General features: G+C 46.9%; 1 protein-coding gene across 1 annotated transcript in view; it reads left to right on the forward strand.

Annotated features, from left to right (window-relative positions):
• The first annotated feature begins 6,118 nt into the window (after window positions 1-6,118).
• Window positions 6,119-24,074, forward strand: part of LOC140193784 (uncharacterized) — a 35,567-nt gene continuing 17,611 nt past the window's right edge. The window contains exons 1-13 of the mRNA XM_072250953.1: window positions 6,119-6,534; window positions 6,619-6,714; window positions 8,529-8,762; window positions 9,024-9,046; window positions 9,148-9,251; window positions 10,534-10,645; window positions 11,206-11,292; window positions 11,439-11,612; window positions 12,709-12,879; window positions 14,712-14,882; window positions 17,444-17,614; window positions 18,351-18,518; window positions 18,911-18,993. Of these exons, the coding sequence (XP_072107054.1) occupies window positions 6,124-6,534; window positions 6,619-6,714; window positions 8,529-8,762; window positions 9,024-9,046; window positions 9,148-9,251; window positions 10,534-10,645; window positions 11,206-11,292; window positions 11,439-11,612; window positions 12,709-12,879; window positions 14,712-14,882; window positions 17,444-17,614; window positions 18,351-18,518; window positions 18,911-18,993 (2,005 nt within the window). The 5' untranslated portion in view covers window positions 6,119-6,123. The remainder of the gene's footprint in view (window positions 6,535-6,618; window positions 6,715-8,528; window positions 8,763-9,023; window positions 9,047-9,147; window positions 9,252-10,533; window positions 10,646-11,205; window positions 11,293-11,438; window positions 11,613-12,708; window positions 12,880-14,711; window positions 14,883-17,443; window positions 17,615-18,350; window positions 18,519-18,910; window positions 18,994-24,074) is intronic.

Genomic DNA, 24,074 nt, shown 5'->3' on the forward strand with positions numbered 1-24,074 from the left:
GGAGGGTTTGGGGGAGTGAGTGATGGACAGAGAGCTTTTGGAGGAGTGCAAGACTGAAGAATGGGGAGGCTTTGACAGAGTTTAAGGGACAAGGAGGTTTTGGGGAGTGAGAGAGTTTGAGGGATGAGGTGGTTTTGGGGTAGTGTGAGAGTTTGAGGGACAGGGAGGTTTGAAGGAGTGAGTGTAGGTTTTGAGGTTGTGGCAGAGTGAAGGCAAGGAGGTTTTGAGTGGGTGAGAGTTTGAAGGGCAAGAAGATTTCAGGGGAGTGAGAGCAGAAGTTTTGAGGGAGAGAGCTTTTGAGGAATGGGGATATTTGGAGGGAGTGTGAGTCTTTGAGGGATGGGGAGGTTTTGGGAGAGTGAGAGAGTTTGAGGAAGCAGATATTGTGGCAGAGTGAGAGAGTTTGAGGGAGAATTGGAGGGACAGGGAGGTTGGAAGGAGTGAGTTTGAGGGAGGGCAGGTTTTGAGGGAGAGGTAGAGTTTGAGGAGGCAGGTTTTGAGGGGGAGGTAGAGTTTGAAGTAAAAGGAGGTTTTGAGTGGGTGAGAGTTTGAAGGGTGAGAAGATTTCAGGAGAGAGTGAGTGTGGGAGTGGAAGTTTTGATGGAATGAGAGATTTTGAGGGATGGGGCAGTTTTTGAGCAGTGGCAATTTGAGGGACCAGGAGGGTTTGGGGGACGAGGAGGGCTTGGGGGAGTGAGAAATTGTGGGATGAGGAGGGTTTGGGGGAGTGAGAGAGTTTGAGTTAGGGTAGGTTTTGAGGGAGAGGTAGAGTTTGAGGGACAAAAAAGTTTTGAGTGGGTGAGAGTTTGAAGGGCGAGAAGATTTCAGGAGAGAGAGAGTGTGGGAGTGGAAGTTTTGATGCAATGAGAGATTTTGAGGGATGGGGCAGTTTTTGGGCAGTGCAAATTTGAGGGACGAGGAGGGTTTGGGGGAGTGAGAGTTTGAGGGACAAGGAGGGTTTGGGGCAGTGAGAGTTTGGGGGACGAGGAGGGTTTGGGGGAGTGAGAAATTGAGGGACGAGGAGGGTTTGGGGGAGTGAGAAATTGAGGGACGAGGAGGGTTTGGTGGAGTGAGAAATTGAGGGACGAGGAGAGTTTGGGGGAGTGAGAAATTGGACAAGGAGGGTTGGGGGAGTGAGAAATTGAGGGACGAGGAGGGTTTGGGGGAGTGAGTGATGGACAGAGAGCTTTTGGAGGAGTGCAAGACTGAAGAATGGGGAGGCTTTGACAGAGTTTAAGGGACAGGGAGGTTTTGGGGAGTGAGAGAGTTTGAGGGATGAGGTGGTTTTGGGGTAGTGTGAGAGTTTGAGGGACAGGGAGGTTTGAAGGAGTGAGTGTAGGTTTTGAGGTTGTGGCAGAGTGAAGGCAAGGAGGTTTTGAGTGGGTGAGAGTTTGAAGGGCAAGAAGATTTCAGGGGAGTGAGAGTGGAAGTTTTGAGGGAGAGAGCTTTTGAGGAATGGGGATATTTGGAGGGAGTGTGAGTCTTTGAGGGATGGGGAGGTTTTGGGAGAGTGAGAGAGTTTGAGGGAAGCAGATATTGTGGCAGAGTGAGAGAGTTTGAGGGAGAATTGGAGGGACAGGGAGGTTGGAAGGAGTGAGAGTTTGAGGGAGGGCAGGTTTTGAGGGAAAGGTAGAGTTTGAGGAGGCAGGTTTTGAGGGGGAGGTAGAGTTTGAAGGAAAAGGAGGTTTTGAGTGGGTGAGAGTTTGAAGGGTGAGAAGATTTCAGGAGAGAGTGAGTGTGGGAGCGGAAGTTTTGATGGAATGAGAGATTTTGAGGGATGGGGCAGTTTTTGGGCAGTGTGAATTTGAGAGACGAGGAGTGTTTGGGGGAGTGAGAAGTTGAAGGACAAGGAGGGTTTGGGGGAGTGAGTGTTTGAGGGACAGGAAGCTTTTGGAGGAGTGCGAGACTGAGGAATGGGAGGTTTTGGCAGAGTTTAAAGGACAGGGAGGTTTTTGGTAGTTTGAGGGACGGGAGGTTTGAAGGAGTGAGAGGGTTTGAGTGAGGGCAGGTTTTAAGGTTGCGGGAGAGTGAGGGGCAAGGAGGGGCAGTTTTTGGACAGTGTGAATTTGAGGGACAAAGAGGGTTTGGGGCAGTGAGAGTTTGGGGGATGAGGAGGGTTTGGGGGAGTGAGTAATGGACAGAGAGCTTTTGGAGGAGTGTGAGACTTTAAAGAATGGGGAGGTTTTGACAGAATTTGGGGGACAGAGGTTTTGGGAAGTGAGAAAGTTTGAGGGATGAGGCGGTTTTGGGGTAGTGTGAGAGTTTGAGGGACGGAGGTTTGAAGGAGTGAGTGTAGGTTTTGAGGTTGCGGCAGAGTGAGGGGTAAGGAGGTTTTGAGTGGGTGAGAGTTTGAGGGATGGGGAGGTTTTTGGGTAGTTTGAGGGACGGGAGGTTTGAAGGAGTGAGAGAGGTTGAGTGAGGGCAGGTTTTGAGGTTGCGGCAGAGTGAGAGGCAAGGAGGTTTTGAGTGGGTGAGAGTTTGAAGGGCAAGAGAATTTCAGGGGGGTGAGAGAGCGGAAGTTTTGAGGGAGAGATTTTGAGGAATGGGGATATTTGGAGGGAGTGTGAGTCTTTGAGGGATAGGGAGGTTTTCAGGGAGTGAGAGAGTTTGATGTGTGAGGGGACCCTGAAGTATCCCTATTATCTGTGCTTTTGAAAAGAGAGAGAGTTACTTAACAGCTCGTTTGTAAAAGAGAGAGAGATGCAGAGTAACTTTAAGGCACTGGAAGTAACTTCTGGCTTTCCACTGAGTTTGAAGTTGGAGACAGCACCGAGCAGCTCGTCAGTTGCTGTGGTGACTGAAGGCAGGTTGTAGATATTTACTTCAAGGACAGTCTGCCTGCTTGTGCATTTCTTACACAGACAGAGGGAGGGGGGATTATTTGAATGACAGGTGGTACCCAGTACGGTGAGATAAATAGGAGGTCAGATGATACAGACCTCAGACACATGATCTGGACACTGAATGAGCATTGCTGTGCTCGTAGCAAAAGCAGGTTTTGGAGGATCAATCAGGCGGATCGATCCAATCGCTCTTGCAGTGAAAAGGAAAGGGGTTGACTGGTGGGGAGTTGTCCATGTGTCCACCCTCGCCTGGGGGACAGCTCCACCACAGAAAACTGGTCCCCCTGGTTAAACTCACAGTTGGTGACTTGTGAAGGAGTTCGAAGGACAACGAGCAGATCGAATGCGTCAGCTCACCTGAAGACTCAAATCTCTGCCTCCCTCTCTCTCCCTCTCCATCACTACTCAACTCAATACCACAAACTGAACTGAACTTTACTCATCAACGTAAGACTGTATCTTTTTATCCCTAGATGTAAAGAAGCTTGGTTTTTCACACATATATATTTCCACACTTGCTGATATACTTACTTACATATATAAAATCATTGCTAACCTGTTTGATTTGTATACATTCATATTACTGTATTGCGTAGTTACTAATAAATGTTAATAGTTTATAGTAATACTGGACTCCAAAGTGTTTTCCATCTCTGCTGGTTCTTTATTCCCGTCAAGGGGTACGTGACAGAGGGATGGGGAGGGTTTGGGGGAGTGAGTGTTTGAGGGACTGGAAGGGTTTGGGGAGTGATTGAGGGATGAGAGGTGTTTGGGGAGTGTGAGTTTAAGGAATGGGGAGGTTTTGGGGCAGTGTGAGAACTTGAGGGACGGGAAGGTTTGGGGAGTAAGAGTTTGAGGGGCGGGGAGTGTTTGGGGCAGAGATTGAGGGATGGGGAGGTTTTGAGGGAGTGATTGAGGGATGGGGACGTGTGTAGGATTATGAGTGTCATGGATAGAGTGGACAGTCAGATATCTTTTTCCCAGGGTGGCAATGGCCAATATTTGAGGACATCTGTTGATGGTGAGTGGAGGAGAGTTTAGGGGAGATTTCAGTCTGGTTGTTTTACACAGAGACCACTGGGTGCCGGGACTGCACTGCCGGGGTGGTGGGAGAGGACGATATAATCGGGGCATTGAAGAGACTCTCAGATCGACACATGGATGGAAGAGAAATGGAGAGTTATGGGCCGTGTAGGAGGGAAGGTTCATATAGGTCAGCAGCACATTGTGGGCCGAATGGCCTGTAGCGTGCTGTACTGTTCGGTGTTCTCTGTAAGGCTTGGGTAGCTGTGACTGGTGTGATGCTGAGGGATCAGTGCCGGAGATCCCAGTTGTTCACTCTGTTTCCCTGTGGATTTCCAGCGATCCTCCTTTTGAATTAACCCTGAATCTTGTGCCTGGTTCCTCTCCCCACAGACACTGTCCAGTCTGAGAGATTCCAGATCCCGATGTTATTATTTCAGACCTGAATCGTTCTCTCTGTTTCTCTGTTCACAGACACTGTCCAGTCTGAGAGTTTCCAGATCCCGATGTTGTTATTTCAGACCTGAATCGTTCTCTCTGTTTCTCTGTTCACAGACAGTGTCCAGTCTGAGAGTTTCCAGATCCCGATGTTGTTATTTCAGACCTGAATCGTTCTCTCTGTTTCTTGCCCCACAGACACTGTCCAGTCGAGTTTCCAACACCCGATGTTGTTATTTCAGACCTGAATCGTTCTCTCTGTTTCTCTGTTCACAGACACTGTCCAGTCTGAGAGTTTCCAGATCCCGATGTTGTTATTTCAGACCTGAATCGTTCTCTCTGTTCACAGACACTGTCCAGTCTGAGAGTTTCCAGCGCCCGATGTTGTTATCTCAGACCTGAATCGTTCTCTCTGTTTCTCTGTTTACAGACACTGTCCAGTCTGAGAGTTTCCAGTGCCAGATGTTGTTATTTCAGACCTGAATCGTTCTCTCTGTTTCTCTGTTCACAGACACTGTCCAGTCTGAGAGTTTCCAGTGCCAGATGTTATTTCAGACCTGAATCGTTCTCTCTGTTTCTCTGTTCACAGACACTGTCCAGTCTGTGAGTTTCCAGATCCCGATGTTGTTATTTCAGACCTGAATCGTTCTCTCTGTTCACAGACACTGTCCAGTCTGAGAGTTTCCAGATCCTGAAGTTGTTATTTCAGACCTGAATCGTTCTCTCTGTTCACAGACACTGTCCAGTCTGAGAGTTTCCAGATCCCGATGTTGTTATTTCAGACCTGAATCGTTCTCTCTGTTCACAGACACTGTCCAGTCTGAGAGTTTCCAGGTCCTGATGTTGTTATTTCAGACCTCATACGGTCATGGGCAGAACCTGGAGACAGCACCTGATATCAGGATGGAACCAAGAGTGTGCAGCATCACTGGAGATGTTTCTATCTGAGGAATTGGTGTATCTCGGGATGGTATGAAGGAGCACGTGGTCACCAGTTAATTCCAGTGACCCCTGGAGATGTTCACTGGGCTGCAGGTGATCCCTCAGTAAGTCAGAGTTAGTTCAGCCGCCGCACCATCCCCCACCCGGGAAAATCGTTCACCAGCTTCCCTGTCAAGCGGATAATCTGGCCTGGTGGATCGGCCCAGTGTGGTGAAACCGGCTGATGATGGATCTGTCTGGGTGGTGTTGGGAATCTGATCCAGTGTGTCTGCTGTCCGGGACTGGTGAAGGTCACGGGGACAGACAGAAGGAAACCATTTCCTCTTGTGGTCCAGACCAGAAGAAGGGAGAGTGAGACCTTCTATTGGAGACGGGTTGTACAGGGGTGAAGTCAGGAAACTGCTTCGCCCACTGAGCACTGGAGATCAGGATTGCTTTCACCGAAAAGCCCATCCTGTCACACCCAGTGCTGGTTTCAGCACAGCCGTACCTCAGCAATCCCTCACCTGTCACCTTGCAGGGTGATTGTCATCTCCACGTCCCCTGTTTTATTGCCGGGTTTATTTGAAAAGCACCGATCATAAATTAATATTTAGCCACTTTTCCCATAGCTGTTCTGAAACGTGTTTTATTTCTCAGTATCAGACTGACCCTGGCTCTGCATTCATGGTTCATTCCCTGTTCGTTCCTTATTTAATCCCTGCTCTTGGGGAAATTGTCTGCCGGAGACCCTTCCCACTCGCAGTACAGCAGCCGTGATTAATATCCCTTCCTAAGTGGAATTGCTGCATGTTCAGTGGGCAATCCCTGTACTGCAGAGTTCAGCAGCTCCTCGAAAGTGAAAGTAATTTGAACCAGGAAGTGTTGGTTGTATAAAATGTCTTTCAGACAGCAAGCACAGAGTTTAGCCGAGGAGGCGGTTTGTCCCGTCTGCCTTGATTTCTTCACCAATCCAGTAGCACTGGACTGTGGACACAGCTTCTGTCTCTCCTGTATCACACAGTGTTGGGAAAAGGAGGGGAGAAACTGCTGTCCGGAATGTAGAGAGGAGTTTGCTGACAGATCCCTCAGGGTCAATTGGGCCCTGGCAAGTCTGGCTGAGAAGGCTCAAAAACTAAACCTGAATCAGAAAGAGACGGAGATGAGATCTCAGTGTGAGAGACATCAGGAGGAACTGAAGCTGTTTTGTGACACGGACAAGCAGCTGATCTGTCTGATTTGTAGAGACGCGAGAGAACACAAGTCTCACAACTTCATGCCCATTGCAGAAGCTGTTGAGATTTACAAGGTGAATACAAACAGATTTTGATCACCTGGAAATTTACAGTACTGTATTATTTTACTGACATTTTGTTCTTGAACCCAATCCCAGTGTCAAGTTAAATCATCCTTGGAATCTCTGCTGGAGAAGAAATCTGCCAACCAGGAAGTGGAACAACGACAGAAAGAGAAGATTTCTGGAGTGAGGGTGAGATCTGCTTCCAGTTTAATGGGTCTGTGTGGTTTATCGAGGCACCCAATTCACGCTGAGCACCAACTCCGCCCCCCCCCCCCAGTTCAACACATGGATGAACAACACAGGCTACCACAGCGTACTTCCGTTCTTTGCCCTGTACCTACCATCCACACCTCCACACATCACCTGCTATCCTCCCAATCTTCACCCCGCAGCCCCCACCTTCCACCAACTGTTCAGTCATCATGGACTCTCCTTCACTACTGAGCAGGTGAGAAGGGCTCTGGGAACTCAGACACGGCAACGCATTGGGACCAGGTGGTGTGAGCCCCAAGGTCCTGAAGGAGTGTGCTGAGCAGCTGTGTGGAATTCTCCAGCACATTTTCAATCTGAGTCTCAGCCTGGAAAGAGTCCTGACTGTGGAAAACATCATGTGTGGTCCCAAGTACCTAAGAAGGGCCAAGCAAAAGTCTTGAATGACTACTGTCCAGTGGCCGCGACCTCACACTTCGTGAAGGCTCTAGAGAGGCTGGTCCTGGCTCATCTCCGACTCCTGGTCAGATCAGCTCTCGATCTCTTGCAGTTTGCCTACCAGGAGCACCTTGGAGTCAACAAATGCTGTCATCTACCTGCTGAACAGAGCCTACTCCCTTTTGGATATGCAGGACAGCACCGTGAGATCATGTTTTTTGATTTTTCGAGGGCCTTCAATAGCATACAGCCCTCGTTGCTGGGGAAAAACTCCATTCAATGCAGGTTGGCACTTCCATTGTATCCAGGAGAATGGGCTACCTGACTGCAAGATCACAGATTGTTTGGCTTCAGAGCTGTGTGTCAGACGTGGCCATAAGCAACACAGGGGCCCCACAGGGCACTGTAATGGCTCCCTTCCTGTTTACCCTGTCTACCCTGGACTTTACATACAACACTGAGTCATGTCATCTGCAGAAATTCTCTGATGACTCAGCAACAGTTGGGTGTATAAAGGGAGGATGGGAGGGTGGTGGATGAATACAGGGTCCTGGTGGAGGACTTTGTCAGGTGGTGCGGGCTGAATCATCTGCAGCTCAGCATCAGTTGGACAAAGGAGATGGTGATGGACTTTAGGAAGACTAATCCTGCACCGCTCCCTGTTACTAGTGATGGTGAGGAAATGAATGTGGGGAGGACCTACAAGGACGCAAGGGTTCACCTGGATGACAGACTTGAGTGAAGTACCAACACAAAGGCTGTGTATAAGAAGGGTCAGAGTTGCCTCTACCTCCTGAGGAGACTGAGGTCCTTTGGAGTGTGCAGGCCTCTCCTTCACATGTTCCACCAGTCTGTTGTCGCTGGTACAATCTTCTATGCGGTGGTGTGCTGGGGCAATGGGTCAACACGGGTGCTGCCAACAGGCTCAATACACTGATTAGAGAGTCTGGCTCGGTTACTGAAGTCAAACTGGACAGAACGGAGGCTGTGTGAAATCCCTGGCGGCTCTGGACAATGTTTCTCACCCTCTGGATGAACAGAGGAGCACTTTTAATAATAGACTGAGACAACTGTGCTGCTCCAAAGAGCGCTATGCGACGTCATTCTTACCCCCGGCTATTAAGCTCTATAATGAGTCAACGTATAGCTAGAGGAGTGATGACCCCCTCCTGTTAGACTGTTTGAGATAATTCTTTTTTATTCTTTATTTCTCTTCTAATATTTGTATATCTGTGCTCTGGTGACACTGTAATTTCCTTTGGTATCAATAAAGTATCTGTCTATCCATTTATCTGTCAATCTATATAGTCCTCGTTATTACAGGGTAATATCAACCATCATGTTTCATTTGACAGGAACAGTCACACACTATGCAGGCCAACATCACATCTGAATTTGCTAAAATACACCAGGTTCTGGCTGAGAGAGAGCAGCGCTTACTGAGCGATCTCAGGGCAGAGGAGGAGAAGATTCTGAACGCCATGGAGAAAAATCTTCAGGAGATCGAAGAGAATTTAGCCTCCGTTGAGGAGAAACTCTCCAAGTTACAGGAACAGATGAATGAGGAAGACAGTGTGATGTTTCTGAAGGTGAGGGATTGTTGTTCAGTGAAAGCCCACAGTCTGTTCTGGAGCAGACCTGCTCTTGTCACCAGCTAATAGATCAAGGGTCTGTCTGGTCTTCCCCGGGATTGAGTTGCTGGGACCTGCATGCTGAGTTATTGATTACTTTGTGCAGCCGAAATGTAATATTCCCCTGAACCTCGCGTTACAATCCATTCGCCATCCCTCGCAGTGAGAACGTGGATGTTCAGTCCCAGTCAATTCAGATCTGTGTTTTATTTATTACAGGAGGAATTGTGTCAGGACAGGAGGTAGGACAGACCCTTTACTGAAACTCTGCACCGTTTGGTAAATAATAATAAAAATAAATAATAGTTCCAGTGACTTTATAACCCACTGTTTGATTTTACAGGATTAGTGAGGAAACTCAGACATTGTCTGTAACAGAAGGTGTCATAACCATTGGAAAATTCAGGGACACAATATTGAGAGGAATGTTTGATGCCATGAAGCAAGGTAGAGTTTGTATCAATTTCTGTGTTCTGGTTTATTGTAAAAGTGAAAACTGAAGTGGTAATTGTTAAAGCGATCCTGTAGGTAGTGGTACTTGTGTGTATGACGATCAACTGGAGTGTGACTCAGACCCTATCTGATCTGATGAAGAATTCCACTAACCTGTGTTTATTTTAGACAAGCAACAACAACTCTGTGCTCCCCCCTCTTCCCTCCGTCACCCCTTCCACCCTCTCCCCTCTTCCCCCTCTCCCCTCTCAATAGATATGTTTAAAATCATTGAACTGTATAGAATATACATCCTCAAATTCTTTCTCTTCGCAAACATCCACGAAAACAGAGAAATGCCCCAAAGAATGAATGATAGTTAAATGTTAGAACCCCCCCAACTCCCCCCAACGCATAAGCAGCAGAAAAGCAACGAACCCCTCTCCCCCGCCAGTAAAAAAGCATTGGCACCCCCTCCCCACTGAGCATTCAAGTATGCAGCAAAGTATCAATAAATTCGCAGACTTGCAGTACCCCAAAGTCTACTCATTCACCCTGTATTCGACATACCACAGGCTCTCTCTCTCACTAATAAGGGAAAAAGAGGTGTCCCCATTTCACAGCGTGAGGAGAAACTTAACAAAACAACTGGCTGATTCATGGTGGTAAAAATATATCGCATTGTTTTTTCTGAGCTCTGTGTCCAAAGGACTCGGGTCTCTGGGCACACAGCCAGCAGCCAGCTCACTGCTTACGACCTTCTGTCTCCGACGATGCATCAGGGCGGCAGCACCAGCCTTTGATCAGACTGTCTCCGGAGTCATGAAAATCTGGCACCCTGAAGGCGTGCTGGTCTTCCAGCCCGCGTCCTTAGCACATCGAGAAGTGGCTGGTCGTGCGGCTCAGAGAGCGAGTCCTATTTCCACGAACAACCGGAACTGTAACTCCAGGTGTCCTTCGCCCTCCCCCCTCCCCACACTCTCCCCTCGCCCTCACCCTCCCTTCCCTCTTGCCCTCTCCATCTCCTCCCCTCCCCATGCCCTCTCCTCCCCCTCGCGCTCTCTCTCCTTCTCCTCCCCCTCGCGCTCTCTCTCCTTCTCCCCCTCATGCTCTCCCTCTCCCTCTCCTCCCCCCTCTGTCACACTCTCCCTCCTTAGATGTTGTCTGACCTGGTGAGGCTTTCCAGCACCCTGTATCCTGGGAGAACCCTATCCACATCCCCACACCTCAGGTGCCCCCTCCCCACAACCTCCCTCCAATCCTCAGGATCCGTCTAATTCTGTGCTTCTCCCTCCAGTCTGTGAGTCCCTGGATGTAGAATCGGCCAGTCCATGCCTCAAAGAGTCTGAGGATCTGAATCGTGTGAGAGGGACTGAGACCCAGATGAGTCTCCCTGACACAGGGGACAGGTTAAGACCATAAGACATTGGATTATCAGTTTGTTTTCTGTTCTGGGATTGAAGGGATTCACATCAGGAAGACATCACTGGGAAGTGAAGGTGGTGGGGAATCTGGGCTGGAGGGTGGGAGTATCCACAGAACCTGCACCCTCTCTGTAGCATGGTACGGTGTCACGAGAGTTAGTGTTACTGCCTCTCAGCTCCGCAGACCAGAATTCAATAACGGCCTCTGTTGTCTGTGTGGAGTTTGCATGCTCCCCCTGTGACTGTGTGGGTTTCCCTGGGTGATCCAGTTTTCTCCCTCGTTCCAGGGACCTGCAGGTTGAGGGGGTAATTGGTGGCTGTCAGTTCCCATTGGTGTGTAGGTCAGTGGTAAAAAGAATGGGAGTGTGAGAGAGAATAAGTGTCAGGGGTACAGGGAAGTGGGGAGAGGGGATATTGGTCTGGTGGGATTGCTCCCCTGAGAGTAGATGTAAAGACCCAGATGGGAGTGTGAGACAGAAAACGTTACAGAGAGAGAAATTACTTCAGGGCCACTTTGATAACGGTGTTGTTCACCCTGTGTTTAGTGAGGAGTGCAATGAACCTGGAGACGGGGGAATGAAACTGTTGTCTGAGGCTCTGAGGAACCCGGAGTGTAAAATACAGAAACTGGGGTAAGTACAGTCTGTTGATCTTTGTGTGGGTAAAGTTCCATTTCCTGATAAACCCCTGTATCACTGTTCAAACCATTGATGGTTACCTGTGGAGATTTACATTGAATCTGTTTGTTTCTCTCTTCTGTTTCCTCTCGGTTCATCAGGTTGACAGCTGATAGTTCCACATCTGATTTTGAGCACTTCATCTCCACTCTCAGCACAAACCACTCACTGAGAGAGGTGGAGCTAGACCTGAGTTACAATGAACTGGGAGATTCAGGAGTGAAACTGTTGTCTGAGGCTCTGAGAAAGCTGAAGTGTAAAATACAGAGACTGATGTAAGTACCAGACTGTGGGGGAATGGGGAAGATCATCACTCCATCGATCTCCAATTGTTGATGCTGCTGCAGAGCCCCAATAACAAGCTCTCACCTCGGGTTCCATCTGGTCCACTCACTTCCACCTGTTTACAGTGCAGCTTGTTCACCTCAGGTCACTGTGTGTGTCTGAGGTGGAATCAGCTCTTGAAACACACTGCAGAGTCTATCTCTCTGAGATTAGAGTGGGGCTGTCTTTACCCATTCCCTGTGGGGACTCAGACACAACAGGAAATTACTGAGCAGTTGGGCACCATCAGTCCCATGGAGGAAGGTGTGACAGAACATGGACCCAGACCACAAAGTGTTCAGGGTCAGATTGTGTGTCGAACATTTCTCACTGATGGATTTAAACTTGTTTCAGTGATTCGGTAGCTTTACTTTCCCAACCTTTGACCTGGAGCTGGTTTAATATTATCGCTGAACTGTAAACCATTGCAAACCTCAGCTCTCAGTGTGGGGTTTGGAGAATATTCTTGCTGAGATGAAACCAGTTTTCAGTGTGGGTGTTTCCCCGAGGCAGCATTGTGTTGGTGTGGTGACCAGGTTGGGATGTACAGTTAACGTAGATGGTGAGTGGAGTCCACCGAGTTTGGTTCTGTTGGCACAGAATGTCTGGACAGGCGGAGAGGGACTTGTGTCGTCACAGGATGATCTCTGGGATGAATGTGAGGACAACGAGGATATGCCGGGTTTTTCTGTGGAGACAGGACAAGGGGAGGGAAAGCTGGGGGTGTGGAAGGTTACACTGCCTCACTGTGATTCAATACAGAACACAAGGTCCAGAGTGGTGGTGTACTGTGGAGTGGGGCTGGGATGTAGAGGGTGAACACAAATATACAATGTCCCCTGGGTTCTGCCATTTGTTCTGGGGAGATTTGAGTGTTTCCAGTTCGGAAGGTGCGGTGATGTTTATACTGACTAGTGTCTGATGCTGGACATTGGTGTTATCAGTAATTGTGGGGTTAATAAACACTGAGCATTACTGTGGGTATTGGTGAAAGTGAGTTTAATAAACCCTGGGATTTAACTTCTCGCTTCTCTCTCTGATCCACAGTCTAGATTCTGTCAATATCACTGCTGCTGGTGTTGTGGATCTCGCCTCTGCTCTCAGTACAAACCGCTCACTGACAGTGCTAGACCTGGCTTATAATGAACTGGGAGATTCAGGGATGAAACTGGTGTTTGAGGCCCTGAGGAACCAGGAGTGTAAAATACAGAAACTTGAGTAAGTACCAGACTGAGAGACATTGGGACAGGCCATTTATCTCCACAGCCCGAACAACAGGCTCTCAGCTCACACTCCATCAGGTCCACTCACAAGTTCAGTGTTAAAGTTTATTGTTCTGGGCAAATCTAACCAGGGTGTAAAAGTTATGAAAATCAGCTTTTTGTAGCAACAGTACAGATCATTGTAAACATATCAGATATTAATTACACAAGCATAAATTAACATTAATTATACATAAATTACACAATAAAGAAAAAGAATTTTAGCGATGTGAGTGAATCTAGTCTGAGATGGAATTAGGGTCTTTCAGATCAGTTCAAGAGAAATGATGGGAGTGGAAGAAGTTGTTGTTGAATCTTGGAATGTGGGTCTTCAGTCTCCTGTACTTCCTGTCTGATGCCAGCATCGAGAAGAGCGAATTGCCCAGATGGTGTGGGTTCTTGATGATGCATATCACCATTTGAGACCTAGAGACAGGGAACAATACAGCACAGGAACAGGTTACTCAGCCCTCAGTGTAGCGCCGAACCAGGTAAAAAGCATATCAAAATCCCCCAAAGACTAATCCCTCCTTCTTACAAAATGTCCATATCCCTCCATCATCCTGACTTCCATGTGCCTATCCCAACGTTACTCAAAAGCCTCTAATTGTAAACGTCCATGAGGGTGGGGCAAATGTACCCGAGATACAACCTCTTGTGTTCCTGGGCATTGAAGTTTCACTCCAGGCTGTGAAGCAACTGGTCAGAGTGCTTTTCTATGTACATCTGTGGAGGTTTGTCACAGTTTGTGATGACATACCAATCTCCTTAATCTTCAAAGAGAGGGTAGCATGTGTTCTTCATGATTGCCTCTATGTTCTGGGCCCGTGAGAGACATTGTCACCCAGGAATTTCCTGCTGCTCCCCCTTTCCACCACTGAACCTTCAGGGAGGACTGGTGTTAGTCTGCCTGACCTCCCCTTCCTAACGTCCACAGTCAGTCCTTAATCTTGTAGATGTTCACTGTGAGGTTGTTCTGATAACACCCCTCAACCAACTGAGCTATCTCACTCTTGTACACCACTCCATTAGCATGTGTGAATCTGCCAACAACAGTTTTGTCATTGGTGAATCTGCAGACAGCTTCGGTGCTGTGCTCAGGTACAGAGCTGGTGGTGTAGAGAGAATAGAGCAGGGGATGAAGCACACAGTGCTCAGGTTTGCCGGTGTTGATGGGGAGTGAGGAGGATGAGGAAGTCAAGGATCCAGTGTGAGGGACAGAGGCCCACGAATTGGTGATAGAAGAACAGGCTGACTTATATTTCCAGTTGTCTGGATCATCCAGAACAGGGACGAGAAGGTATCTGCTGTGGACCAGTTGGGGTGACAGGTAAGTTGAAGGAGGTCAGTTCCTCACCGAATCAGGAGTTGATTTAAAACTTCTCTGAAGGTCGGTGTGTTTTCATCGCAGCCTTTCTCCTCAGGTCACAGTGTGTGTCTGATACGGAATTGGCTCTTCTGACAGACTACGAGGGCTGTGTGTGTGTAAGGAGAGTGGGGGTGCCTTTATCCTTCTGAGAGAAACGGAGTCAATAGGACACTGTGATCTGCACTGCAAGGCTGAATATGTTGCAGACAGGAGAGCGTGATCTGTGGTAGACAGAGTATTCACAAATGAACAATGTTTCCCACGTTTCTGCTGTTGGTTCCAATGTGAACTGAGTGTTTCTGGGGATCATGGTGTGGTAATGTCTGATGCTGGACATTGGTGTTATCAGTAATTGTGTTAACAAACACTGATCATTACTGAAAGTGGGATTAAATTACTCATCTCTGTCTGATCCACAGTCTGGAGTCTGTCGGTCTCACAGCTGCTGGTGTTGTGGATCTCACCTCCGTTCTCAGCACAAACCGCTCATTGACTGAGTTGGACCTGCGTGATAATAAACTGGGAGATTCAGGAGTGAAACTGGTATCTGAAGCTCTGAGAAACCCAAAGTGTAAATTACAGAAACTGTGGTAAGTACCAGACTCTGATGCATTGGGACAGATCATCATTCCATCAAAGTCCCCAGCCCGAATAACAGGCCCTCACCTCAGGCTCCATCGGATCCACTCACAAGTTCAGTGTTAAAGTTTATTGTCCAAGGTGTAAATGTTATGAAAGTTACTTTTTGCAGAAACAGTACAGAACATCACAAACATGTCAGACATCAATTACACAAATTTAAATTAACATTAATTTTACATAAATTACACAATAAAGAAAAACAAACAAAACCACATTTTGCAGGTTCAGAGAATCCAGTCTGGGATGGAACTAGGGACTTTCAGATCAGTTCAAGAATATGAGGCAGTGGGAAGAAGCTATTGTTGAACCTTGGTACGTGGGTCTTCAGGCTCCTGTCCCTCCTGTCTGAGGGACTGGCCCAGATGTTGTGGGTTTCTGATGATACAACCAGTCAGAATGCTTTCCAGTGTCCATCTGTGGAACTTGCAATACTCTGTGATGACATGCCACTCATTTTCTAAGACATTGGCTCACTTCCTTCACGTTTGACTCTATGTTCTGGGCCCAGGAGAGATTCTCTGAGATGTTGTCACCCAGGAACTTGCTGCTGCTCACCCCTCGCTGAGGACTGGTGCTCGTTGGGGGGATAGGTGAATTGAAGGGGGTCCAGATCCTTCACCAATGCCTTTGAACGAAAAATAGGACGAAAGTTAATGGATTCAGTCCAGTACATCACAGATCAAGCCCTCAACTATTGAGTACATCTATGTGAATTGCTGTCATAAGAAAGCAGCATCCATCATCAAAGATCCTCACTGCCCAGGCCGAGCTCTTTTCTCACTGCTGCCATCAGGTAGAAGGTACAAGAGCCTCAGGCCATGCACTACCAGGTTCAAGAACAGTTACTACCCCACAAACATCAGGCTCTTGAACAAAAAAGATTAACTACACTCATCTATTGAGATGTTCCCACAACCAATGATCTTCTTTTAAGGAATCTTTATCTTGTTATTTCATTCTCTCATTATCTATTGCTATTTATTTATAGTTGCATTTGAAAAGTTTGTTGTCTTCTATGCTCTATTTGATATTTCATTGATGCTGTTATAATTACCATTCAATAGATTAGCTGAGTATGCCTGCAGGAAAAAGAATTTCAAGGTTGAGAATTACAGCAGGACATTGATAGGATGCAAAATTGGGCTGAGAAGTGGCAGGTGAAGTTCAACCCAGATAAGTGTGTGGTCGTTTATTTTGGTAGGTCAGATATGATGACAGAATATACCATTAGTGGCAAGACTCTTGGCAGTGTGGAGGATCAGAGGGATCTTGGGGTCTGAGTCCATAGGACACTCAAAATTCCTACGCAGGTTGACTCAGTGATTGAGAAGGTGAACGGTGCATTGGACTTCATCAATTGTGGGATTGAGTTTAAGAGCCAAGAGGTAATGTTGCAGGTATACAGGATCCTGGTCAGACCCCACTGGGAGTACTGTGCTCAGTTCTGGTCGCCTCACTACAGGAAGGATGTGGAGGCCATAGAAAGGGTGCAGAGGAGATTTACCAGGATGTTGTCTGGATTCAGGATCATGCCTTCTGAGAATAGGTTGTGTGAACTCAGCCTTTCCTCCTTGGAACGACGGAGGATGAGAGGTGACCTGATAGAGGTGTGTAAGATGATGAGAGGCATTGATCGTGTGGATAGTCAGAGGCTTTTTCCCAGGGCTGAAATGGCTAACACGAGAGGGCATATTTTTAAGGCGCTTGGAAGTAGGTACAGAGGAGATGTCAGGGGTAAATTTTTTTACGCAGAGAGTGGTGAATGCGTGGAATGGGCTGCCGGCAGTGGTGGTGGAGGTGGAAACGATAGGGTCTTTTAAGAGACCCCTGGATAGGTACATGGAGCTTAGAAAAATAGAGGGCTGTGGGTAATCCTAGGTAGTTCTAAGGTAGGGACATGTTCGGCACAGCTTTGTGGGCTGAAGGGCGTGTATTGTGCTGTAGGTTTTCTATGTTTCTATGTTGTATGTGGTGACGTGTATGTACTCTGATAATAAAATTTACTTCGTACTTTGATTTGAGACCTGAAAAGCCCAGAGTGTTTTCAATGGAGCCTGTTCACCTCAGGCCAGATTGTCTGAGGCCTGGGCTTGAGGTGGAAACTACACTGGCCGTGTGTGTTGGGAGAGTGGGTCTCCCTTCACCCACATTCCCTGTGGTGACGTGGAGACAATCGGACACTGTGATCTGTCCTATTCTCTCCATGTGACCACAGGGAATGTGGGAAAAGGGAGCCCCACTCTCCCGACACACACACGGCCAGTGTAGTTTGCACCTCAAGCCCATGCCTCAGACAAGTGGAGTGTGATCTGTGATATACGGTGTACCTGCAAGAGTGCAATGTTCCCCAGGTTTCTGCTGTTTGTTCCTGTGTGAACTGAGTGTTTCCAGAGTTCAAGGTACAGTGATGTTTATATTCACTGGTGTCAGATGCTGGATGTTGTTGTGGGGTTAGTAAACACTGAGCAATTCCCTGGGATTAAATTTCTCATCTCTCTCTGATCCACAGTCTGGTGTCTATCGGTCTCACAGCTGCCGGTGTTGTGGATCTTGCGTCTGCTCTCAGTACAAACTGCTCACTGATGGACCTGGACCTGGGCGATAATGAACTGGGAGATTCGGGAGTGAAACTGTTGTCTGAGGCTCTGAGGAACCCGGAGTGTAAAATACAAAAACTGGTGTAAGTCCCAGACTGTGAGATGGTGTTTCTGGGCATTAACACTGTACACTGGGGCAGGTTTTCCATCAGGGCAACAGCAGTTCCGTCTCACTGTCCCGTGATCCTTTACACACGTCCAACAGCCTTACTCTGTGTCTGGCTCACACTGACAGAACCTTCATCTGTTCTATAGACTGTGATGCCAATGGGCCCTGTGTCACCACAGTGAGGTGAACGTGGGTATCCAAAAGGGCAGTGTTCACTTCCTCAGACTCCCCAGTTCACAGGCTGGAAACCTGTGGCAGGGTAAAGCTGGCACAAGTCTGGTGATTCCTGTGGGATCTGTGGGCAGTGGCAGTGACTGGGGGAACAGTCAGTGACCCCTTTCACTGGAGTTCGTGCAGCCCTGTGGATCTCAATGTTTTCAGCTGTGAGGGTGGGAATGTATTTTATTGTTCCCAGATCATGTCATTCCCAAGTTCTACTGAGTGTTTGAGAGACTGACATTCATAACAATTTAATTTCCCTGATAGTACGGTCTCACCTGCTGAGGAAACCCTTCTGTCAGTTCAGCCAGACACAGAGGATCAGACTGTTACCATAGCTGAACATCCAGGAGTGTCCTAGTGGAAAGTTGTGGAGGGAACAGTGTGGATCCACAGCAGATGATGGGGAATTTGTGGTCAGCAGGAGATCTGTCAGTGTGATAAACAAGCTCTGGGAATCCCCTGATTCCTCTTATTTCTCTCCTTTGCAGGCTCAGTTGGACTGGACTCACAGATTCTGGCATTGAGGATCTCGTCTCTGGTCTCATCACAAAACAATCACTGAGGGAATTGGAACTGGATTCAAACTACCTGACAGACCAATCTGTCTCTGTTTTCCGCCACCTTATACTGACCCACCCATGTCTCGAGCAGATTAAGTGAGTGTTTGTGGTAACGTCTAGTGTGATTAAATATCGGTGAGCCCCTTGGGTGATATTTGTCTGGGAGTGTTGTTGAAATATAAATTTCTGTCCCCTGTTACTAACATTGCTGTGTAATCTCAAACAGATGAAAATTCTGGAAAACTAAAGCAACACAAAATGCTAAAGGAACTCAGCAAGTCTGGCTGCATTGATGGATAAGAGTAAACAGTTGAAGTTTCAGGCAAGATCCTTCTTCGAGGACTCCTGATGAAAGGTCTCAGTCCAAATCATTGACAGTTAATGCTTTTCCATAGATACTGCTTGACCTGCTGAGTTCTTACAGTATTCTGTGTGCGTTGGCATTGTGTAATCTGTGTGTTTCCTCTTTATTCCTCACTCTGTTTCAGACTGTGGGGGAATCTGTTCAGTTCGGATGGAGAAAACAAGCTGAAGTCACTGGAGGGAACCAGACGAGGACTGAGAGTGATTATCTGAACATCCTTCTGTGTGTACGTCGCCAAGCCTGGATCAGAACATCTCTGTCTGATTTCCCACCCTTCCCTTTAATACCGAATGTCCCAACTGGATCCAAGCTAGTGTCCCCTCCCGTTGTGAAGTCAGATGCCTGGATACAGTGTTGTCATCGATCAGAATCAGGTTTAATATCACTGGCATATGGCATCAGTAAAATGCAATACCTCATAAGAACTGTAAATTATAGCAATAAATATATATAAAAAAGTTAAATTGAGTAAGAATTGCAAAAAGAGAAATAAAAGCCGTGACCTAGTGTTAATGGGTTCAATGTCCATCAGAAATCTGATGGCAGAGGGGAAGAAACTGTTTCTGAATCGTTGAGTGTGTGCCTCACCCTAACCCTAACCACCTTCCTGATGAAAAGAGGGCATGACCTGAGTGATGGGGGTCCTTAATAATGGATGCCACCTTTTTAGGCCATTGCTCCTTGTAGTTGTCCTTGAAATACCCATGATGGAGTTGACTGAGTTTACAATTTTCTGCAGCTTATTTCAATCCTGTGCAGTGGCCCCTCCCTCTCCATACCAGTCGATGATGCAACCAGTTAGAATGCTCTCCATGGTATATCTGTAGAAATTTGCAAATGTCTTTGAAAACATGCAAAATTTCCTCAGACTCCTCATGAAATATAGTGGCTGCTGTGCCTTCTTTGTAACTGCGTCAATATGTTGGGCTCAGGATAGATCCTCAGATGTTGACAGCCAGGAACTTGAAATTACTCACCCTCTCCACTTCTAGTCCCTCGAAGAGGATTAGTGTGTGTTCCCTTGTCTTACCCTTTCTGGAGTTCACTGTCAATTCTTTGGTCTTACTGGCATCGAGTGCAAGATTATTGCTGTGACAGCACTGAACTGGCTTGTCTATCTCACTCCTGTGCGCCCTCTTGTCTCTGCCTGAATTTCTGCCAACAATAGTTGTGTAGTCAGCAAATCTGTAGATAATATTTGAGCCATAGCTAGCTACACAGTCATGGGTGTAGCGAGAATCGAGCACTGGGCTGGGTGGACATCTCTGAGGTGTGCCGGTGTGGATCATCAGTGAGGTAGAGATGTTATTCCTGATCTGCACAGACTGCTGTCTTCCAGTAAGGAAGTCGAGGATCCAGTTGCAGAGGGAGATACAGAGGCCCAGATTATTGATGAATGGCTGTGTTAAACACTAAGGTGTAGTCAATAAACAGCATCCTGACAGAGGTATTTGTATTGTCCAAATGACCCAAGGCCACAGGTGAGATCACATCGACTGTAGACATATTGTGGTGATAGGCAAATCGTTTGTGGAAATATATCTGTAATCCTGAAGTCTTTATGAATTAGTAACTTCTGAGCAATGTAATGTGACAAAATGGAACCCAGGAAATCCCAAGGTGTGTTGCTGGTTTGGATGGGAAGCTTACAAGTCTGTGTGTTTAATGATAGGAAGCTGTGTGTTCATTATTATGACAGGAGATTTGTTTTATGGCTGGGGGCATGTTTTGACAACGGGTAAACAGGGCAGAGCTTCTGAAGGTCAAATGTCAGAACTAATTACTGATGAAGATAACAGAGGAATGTTATGGAATGGAGCAACCTCATTGCTGTTCTCTGTAAAAAGCATAATACTGCTTTGTTTGAGATTTAAGTTCGAAGTTGTTTTCCAGACAATACTTGGCTGGAAAATAGAACTTCCCTTGCAAGTAAAATAATAAATTATACCTATAATCTGATCCACTCTGAATTTGTTATAGTTTGTTACATTATATTAAAAGACCGAGTTGAATGGTACACGACAGAATTTGAAAGTTCCACCAAGATTCACTTGTCTAGGTTCGACAGCGACATGGGAAATTGAGAGGACCGAAATGCCTCAGGGAATCTCCTCAGCATTTGCGGTTGCCAAAGGAAAAGTAAGTTTCTTTCGCTTCTGTGGATTTGTTACCCTTGGCAGCTGGATTTCAGTTTTATCTCGCTTTCACCCTCTTCACTGCGATCAATGCTATGGAGTTGCACGGGTCAGCTTCTGGTCATGATTCCGACGCATTCAGCGTGACGATAGAGACTTTGAGTAAGAAAAGAGGTGAAGCTTTAGGTCGACCCAGCATCTGGGACGTGTGAAAGAGATGTGCTCAAATGTACGGGATGGTTTCAGTGTTGTGGACACTTATACAGGAAATCAGCACATGGAAAGAAAAGTAACACTGGAAATCATACAATGTGTTTAAGGCAGACACAAAAGCTGCAGAGCCAGAGGAGTAACTGAATATTGTGGTGACGGTTTAACCCTTAGGAGCAAGAAATTTTCTGAAAAGATTTGCACTGTGAGTTCATTTGATGGAGAGAGACTGTGTGTGTCTGTGAGAGAGTTAAGAAACTGTGCCTTTGGGGTGTCAGAGACCCACCATTAGCTTTTCTCTCTTGCTTCTTTGAAAAATGTTTGTGAAAGCTTTTGACGGTGGGAATTAACTACCTATTTCAAGTTTTGCTGTTACTTGTAAGAAGAACAGTACAAGCATGGACTTTTTTTTTGTTTTGTCTTATTTCCTTTTTCTCATGGAATTGATATTAGAGAAACACAAATTTCTTACTGGCCAGGCATCATCTGGGTTGAGGTGAAAATTTGTGCATCTCTATTCTGGATATGAGATGCCCACATTTCTGTGGGAAAAGGGCATTTGAATCAGAATCAGAATCCTTTATTATCGCCAAGTATGTGGACACATACAGGGAATTTGATGAGCTCTCGCTGTACAGAATCAAAAAGCAAACAAAACAATAGTGCAAATAATCGTGAACTATATACAATGAGGTACACCTGTGTATGTACAGGTGGACTTGGTTTATAACAGACTAAAATTCAAGTGTTCATAAGACTGATGGCATATGGAAAGAAACTGTTCTTGTACCTATTTGTCCTGGCATACAGTGAGCTAAGGTGCCTACCAGAAGGAAGGAGTTGGAACAGATGATATCCAGGGTGTGATGGGTCTACAATGATGCTGCTTTCTCGGTCCCTGACTCTAGATGCATATAGGTCCTGGATCGAGGGCAGCTTCACACTAATAATCCTTTCCGCAGCCCTGACGGTTCTTTGGAGTCTATTCTTGTCTTGTTTGGTAGCTGATCCAAACCAGACAGTGATGGATGAACAGAGAACAGACTGGATTATTCCTGAACAGAATTGGATCAGCAGCTCCTGAGTTAGGTTGTACTTCCTGAGTTGACGTAGGAAATACAACCTCTGCTGAGCCTTTTTGATAACAGTGTCCGCGTTGGGTGTCCACTTCAGGTCCTGGAAGATTGTGACACCCAGAAACCTGAAGGTTGGGGGGCTCCTCCTGAAGTCCACTGTCATCGCCACAGTCTTGAGCGTATTCAGCTCCAGATTGTTCTGACCACACCAGAGGGCCAGCCGTTCCACCACCCGTCTGTATGCAGACTCATCACTGTCTCGGATAAGGCCAATGACAGGGGAAATTACTCATTGGTCAATAATTATATTGGGAATGTGACATTAACAATTTTGGAAAGATTCAAATATTTTTGAGAGCAATTCTAAAAGTTGCTTCAGTAATAAGACTGTTTTCTTTTATAGAACGTAAAAGATGTTGTCCGAGACCTTTAACATATTGATTTTGAGTTTGAGATTCATTGGAAAATAGTTTTGATGCAATCAGTGCTTTGTCATGTAATTTCTTTCCCCACTGGGGACTCCACTCTAATACAGTACAAGGATGGCCTCCTGTTGACCTTTCCAAGCAAGAAAACTTGTGAGCAGGGCTCCCTCTACCATTATGAAACCTGTTTTTACTGGTGTCTCTGGAGATGTGGCTCATTAGCCTTTCGCAAATGGCCACTGGACTCAGTGGTGAGAAAACCACCTTTTTCAAACTCTGTATGTCTAAGGTCAGTATGAATTGGATCCCACCAAATCCCCCGCTGTCATTACATTAGACCTAGTGTGCAGGCCTAACTGGTCAGTGATCACGTCACTCACACGGTCTCAACCAATAACAGGCGTGGATCTGATTGGGTCAACCCAGTGAAACCCCCAGGTCCTGTCAGTCATTGCCCCACCCCGGTGGGAGGGGTAAAAGTGGGCAGAGCACCTGCCTAATACAGAATATACAGAGCCTCGTATATTCAGGCAGGAAAACCCAATCCCCACCCCACACACTTGGAGCGAGCTGATGGCTGATTCAGCCGTGATCCGTCACTCACAGATGTGTCAACAAGGGCCAGTCATGGCATCTCTGCTCCGTGGCCAACTCGTCCATGAACCTAACAGAAATCAATCAGGCAATCAATAAATTGGCGATTATACTCCAGCTGCTGGTCAAATCTCAGAGGACAATGGGGACTATGGAGTGAGATAGATTGTCTGGTTGAGTGGTGCAGCGATATAACTCCACACTCAACATCAGCTAGACCGAAGAGTTGATAGTGGAGTTCAGGAAAACACATCGGCGTGGAGTCAGTGTTGGAAAGGGTGAGCAGCTTCATGTCAGCCCCTTGGAGGATCTATCCTGGGTCCAACACCTTGATGTAGTCATGAAGAAGGCACCCACCAGCAGCAATGCTTCATCAGAAGTTGTATCATCAAAGACTTGCAAATACTGGTGTACGGTGGAGAGCATTCTGACTGGTTATGTCACCACTGGGCGTGGACTGCAATGTACAGGATCTTAAGTGTCTGCAGAGGGATGTCGACTCAGCTAGTTCATTCACGGGTACATGTCTCCTCAACAGCCAGTACATCTTCAAATGGCTGTGCTTCTTTAAGGCGGCATCCATCATTTAAGGGCCCTTCCAGGACAAGCCAGGGAGGAGGTATAGGAGACAATGGTATAATAACAGCTTAATCCCCTCAGCCAACAGATTTCTGAATGGTTTGTGAACCAACGAACAGTACTGGTGTAACTCTCTTGCAATTTTCATTTATTTTTGTAAGGTATAGTAATTTTGTGTCTTTGCCCTGCACGGCTGCTGCTGCACGCTAACAAATTTCCTGACAATACTTCCTATTCTGGCAAAGGGCTGCAGAGGAGGCTGGTTTGAA

Source organism: Mobula birostris, unplaced genomic scaffold (genome assembly GCF_030028105.1).
Source record: "Mobula birostris isolate sMobBir1 unplaced genomic scaffold, sMobBir1.hap1 scaffold_862, whole genome shotgun sequence".
NCBI lineage: Eukaryota > Metazoa > Chordata > Chondrichthyes > Myliobatiformes > Myliobatidae > Mobula > Mobula birostris.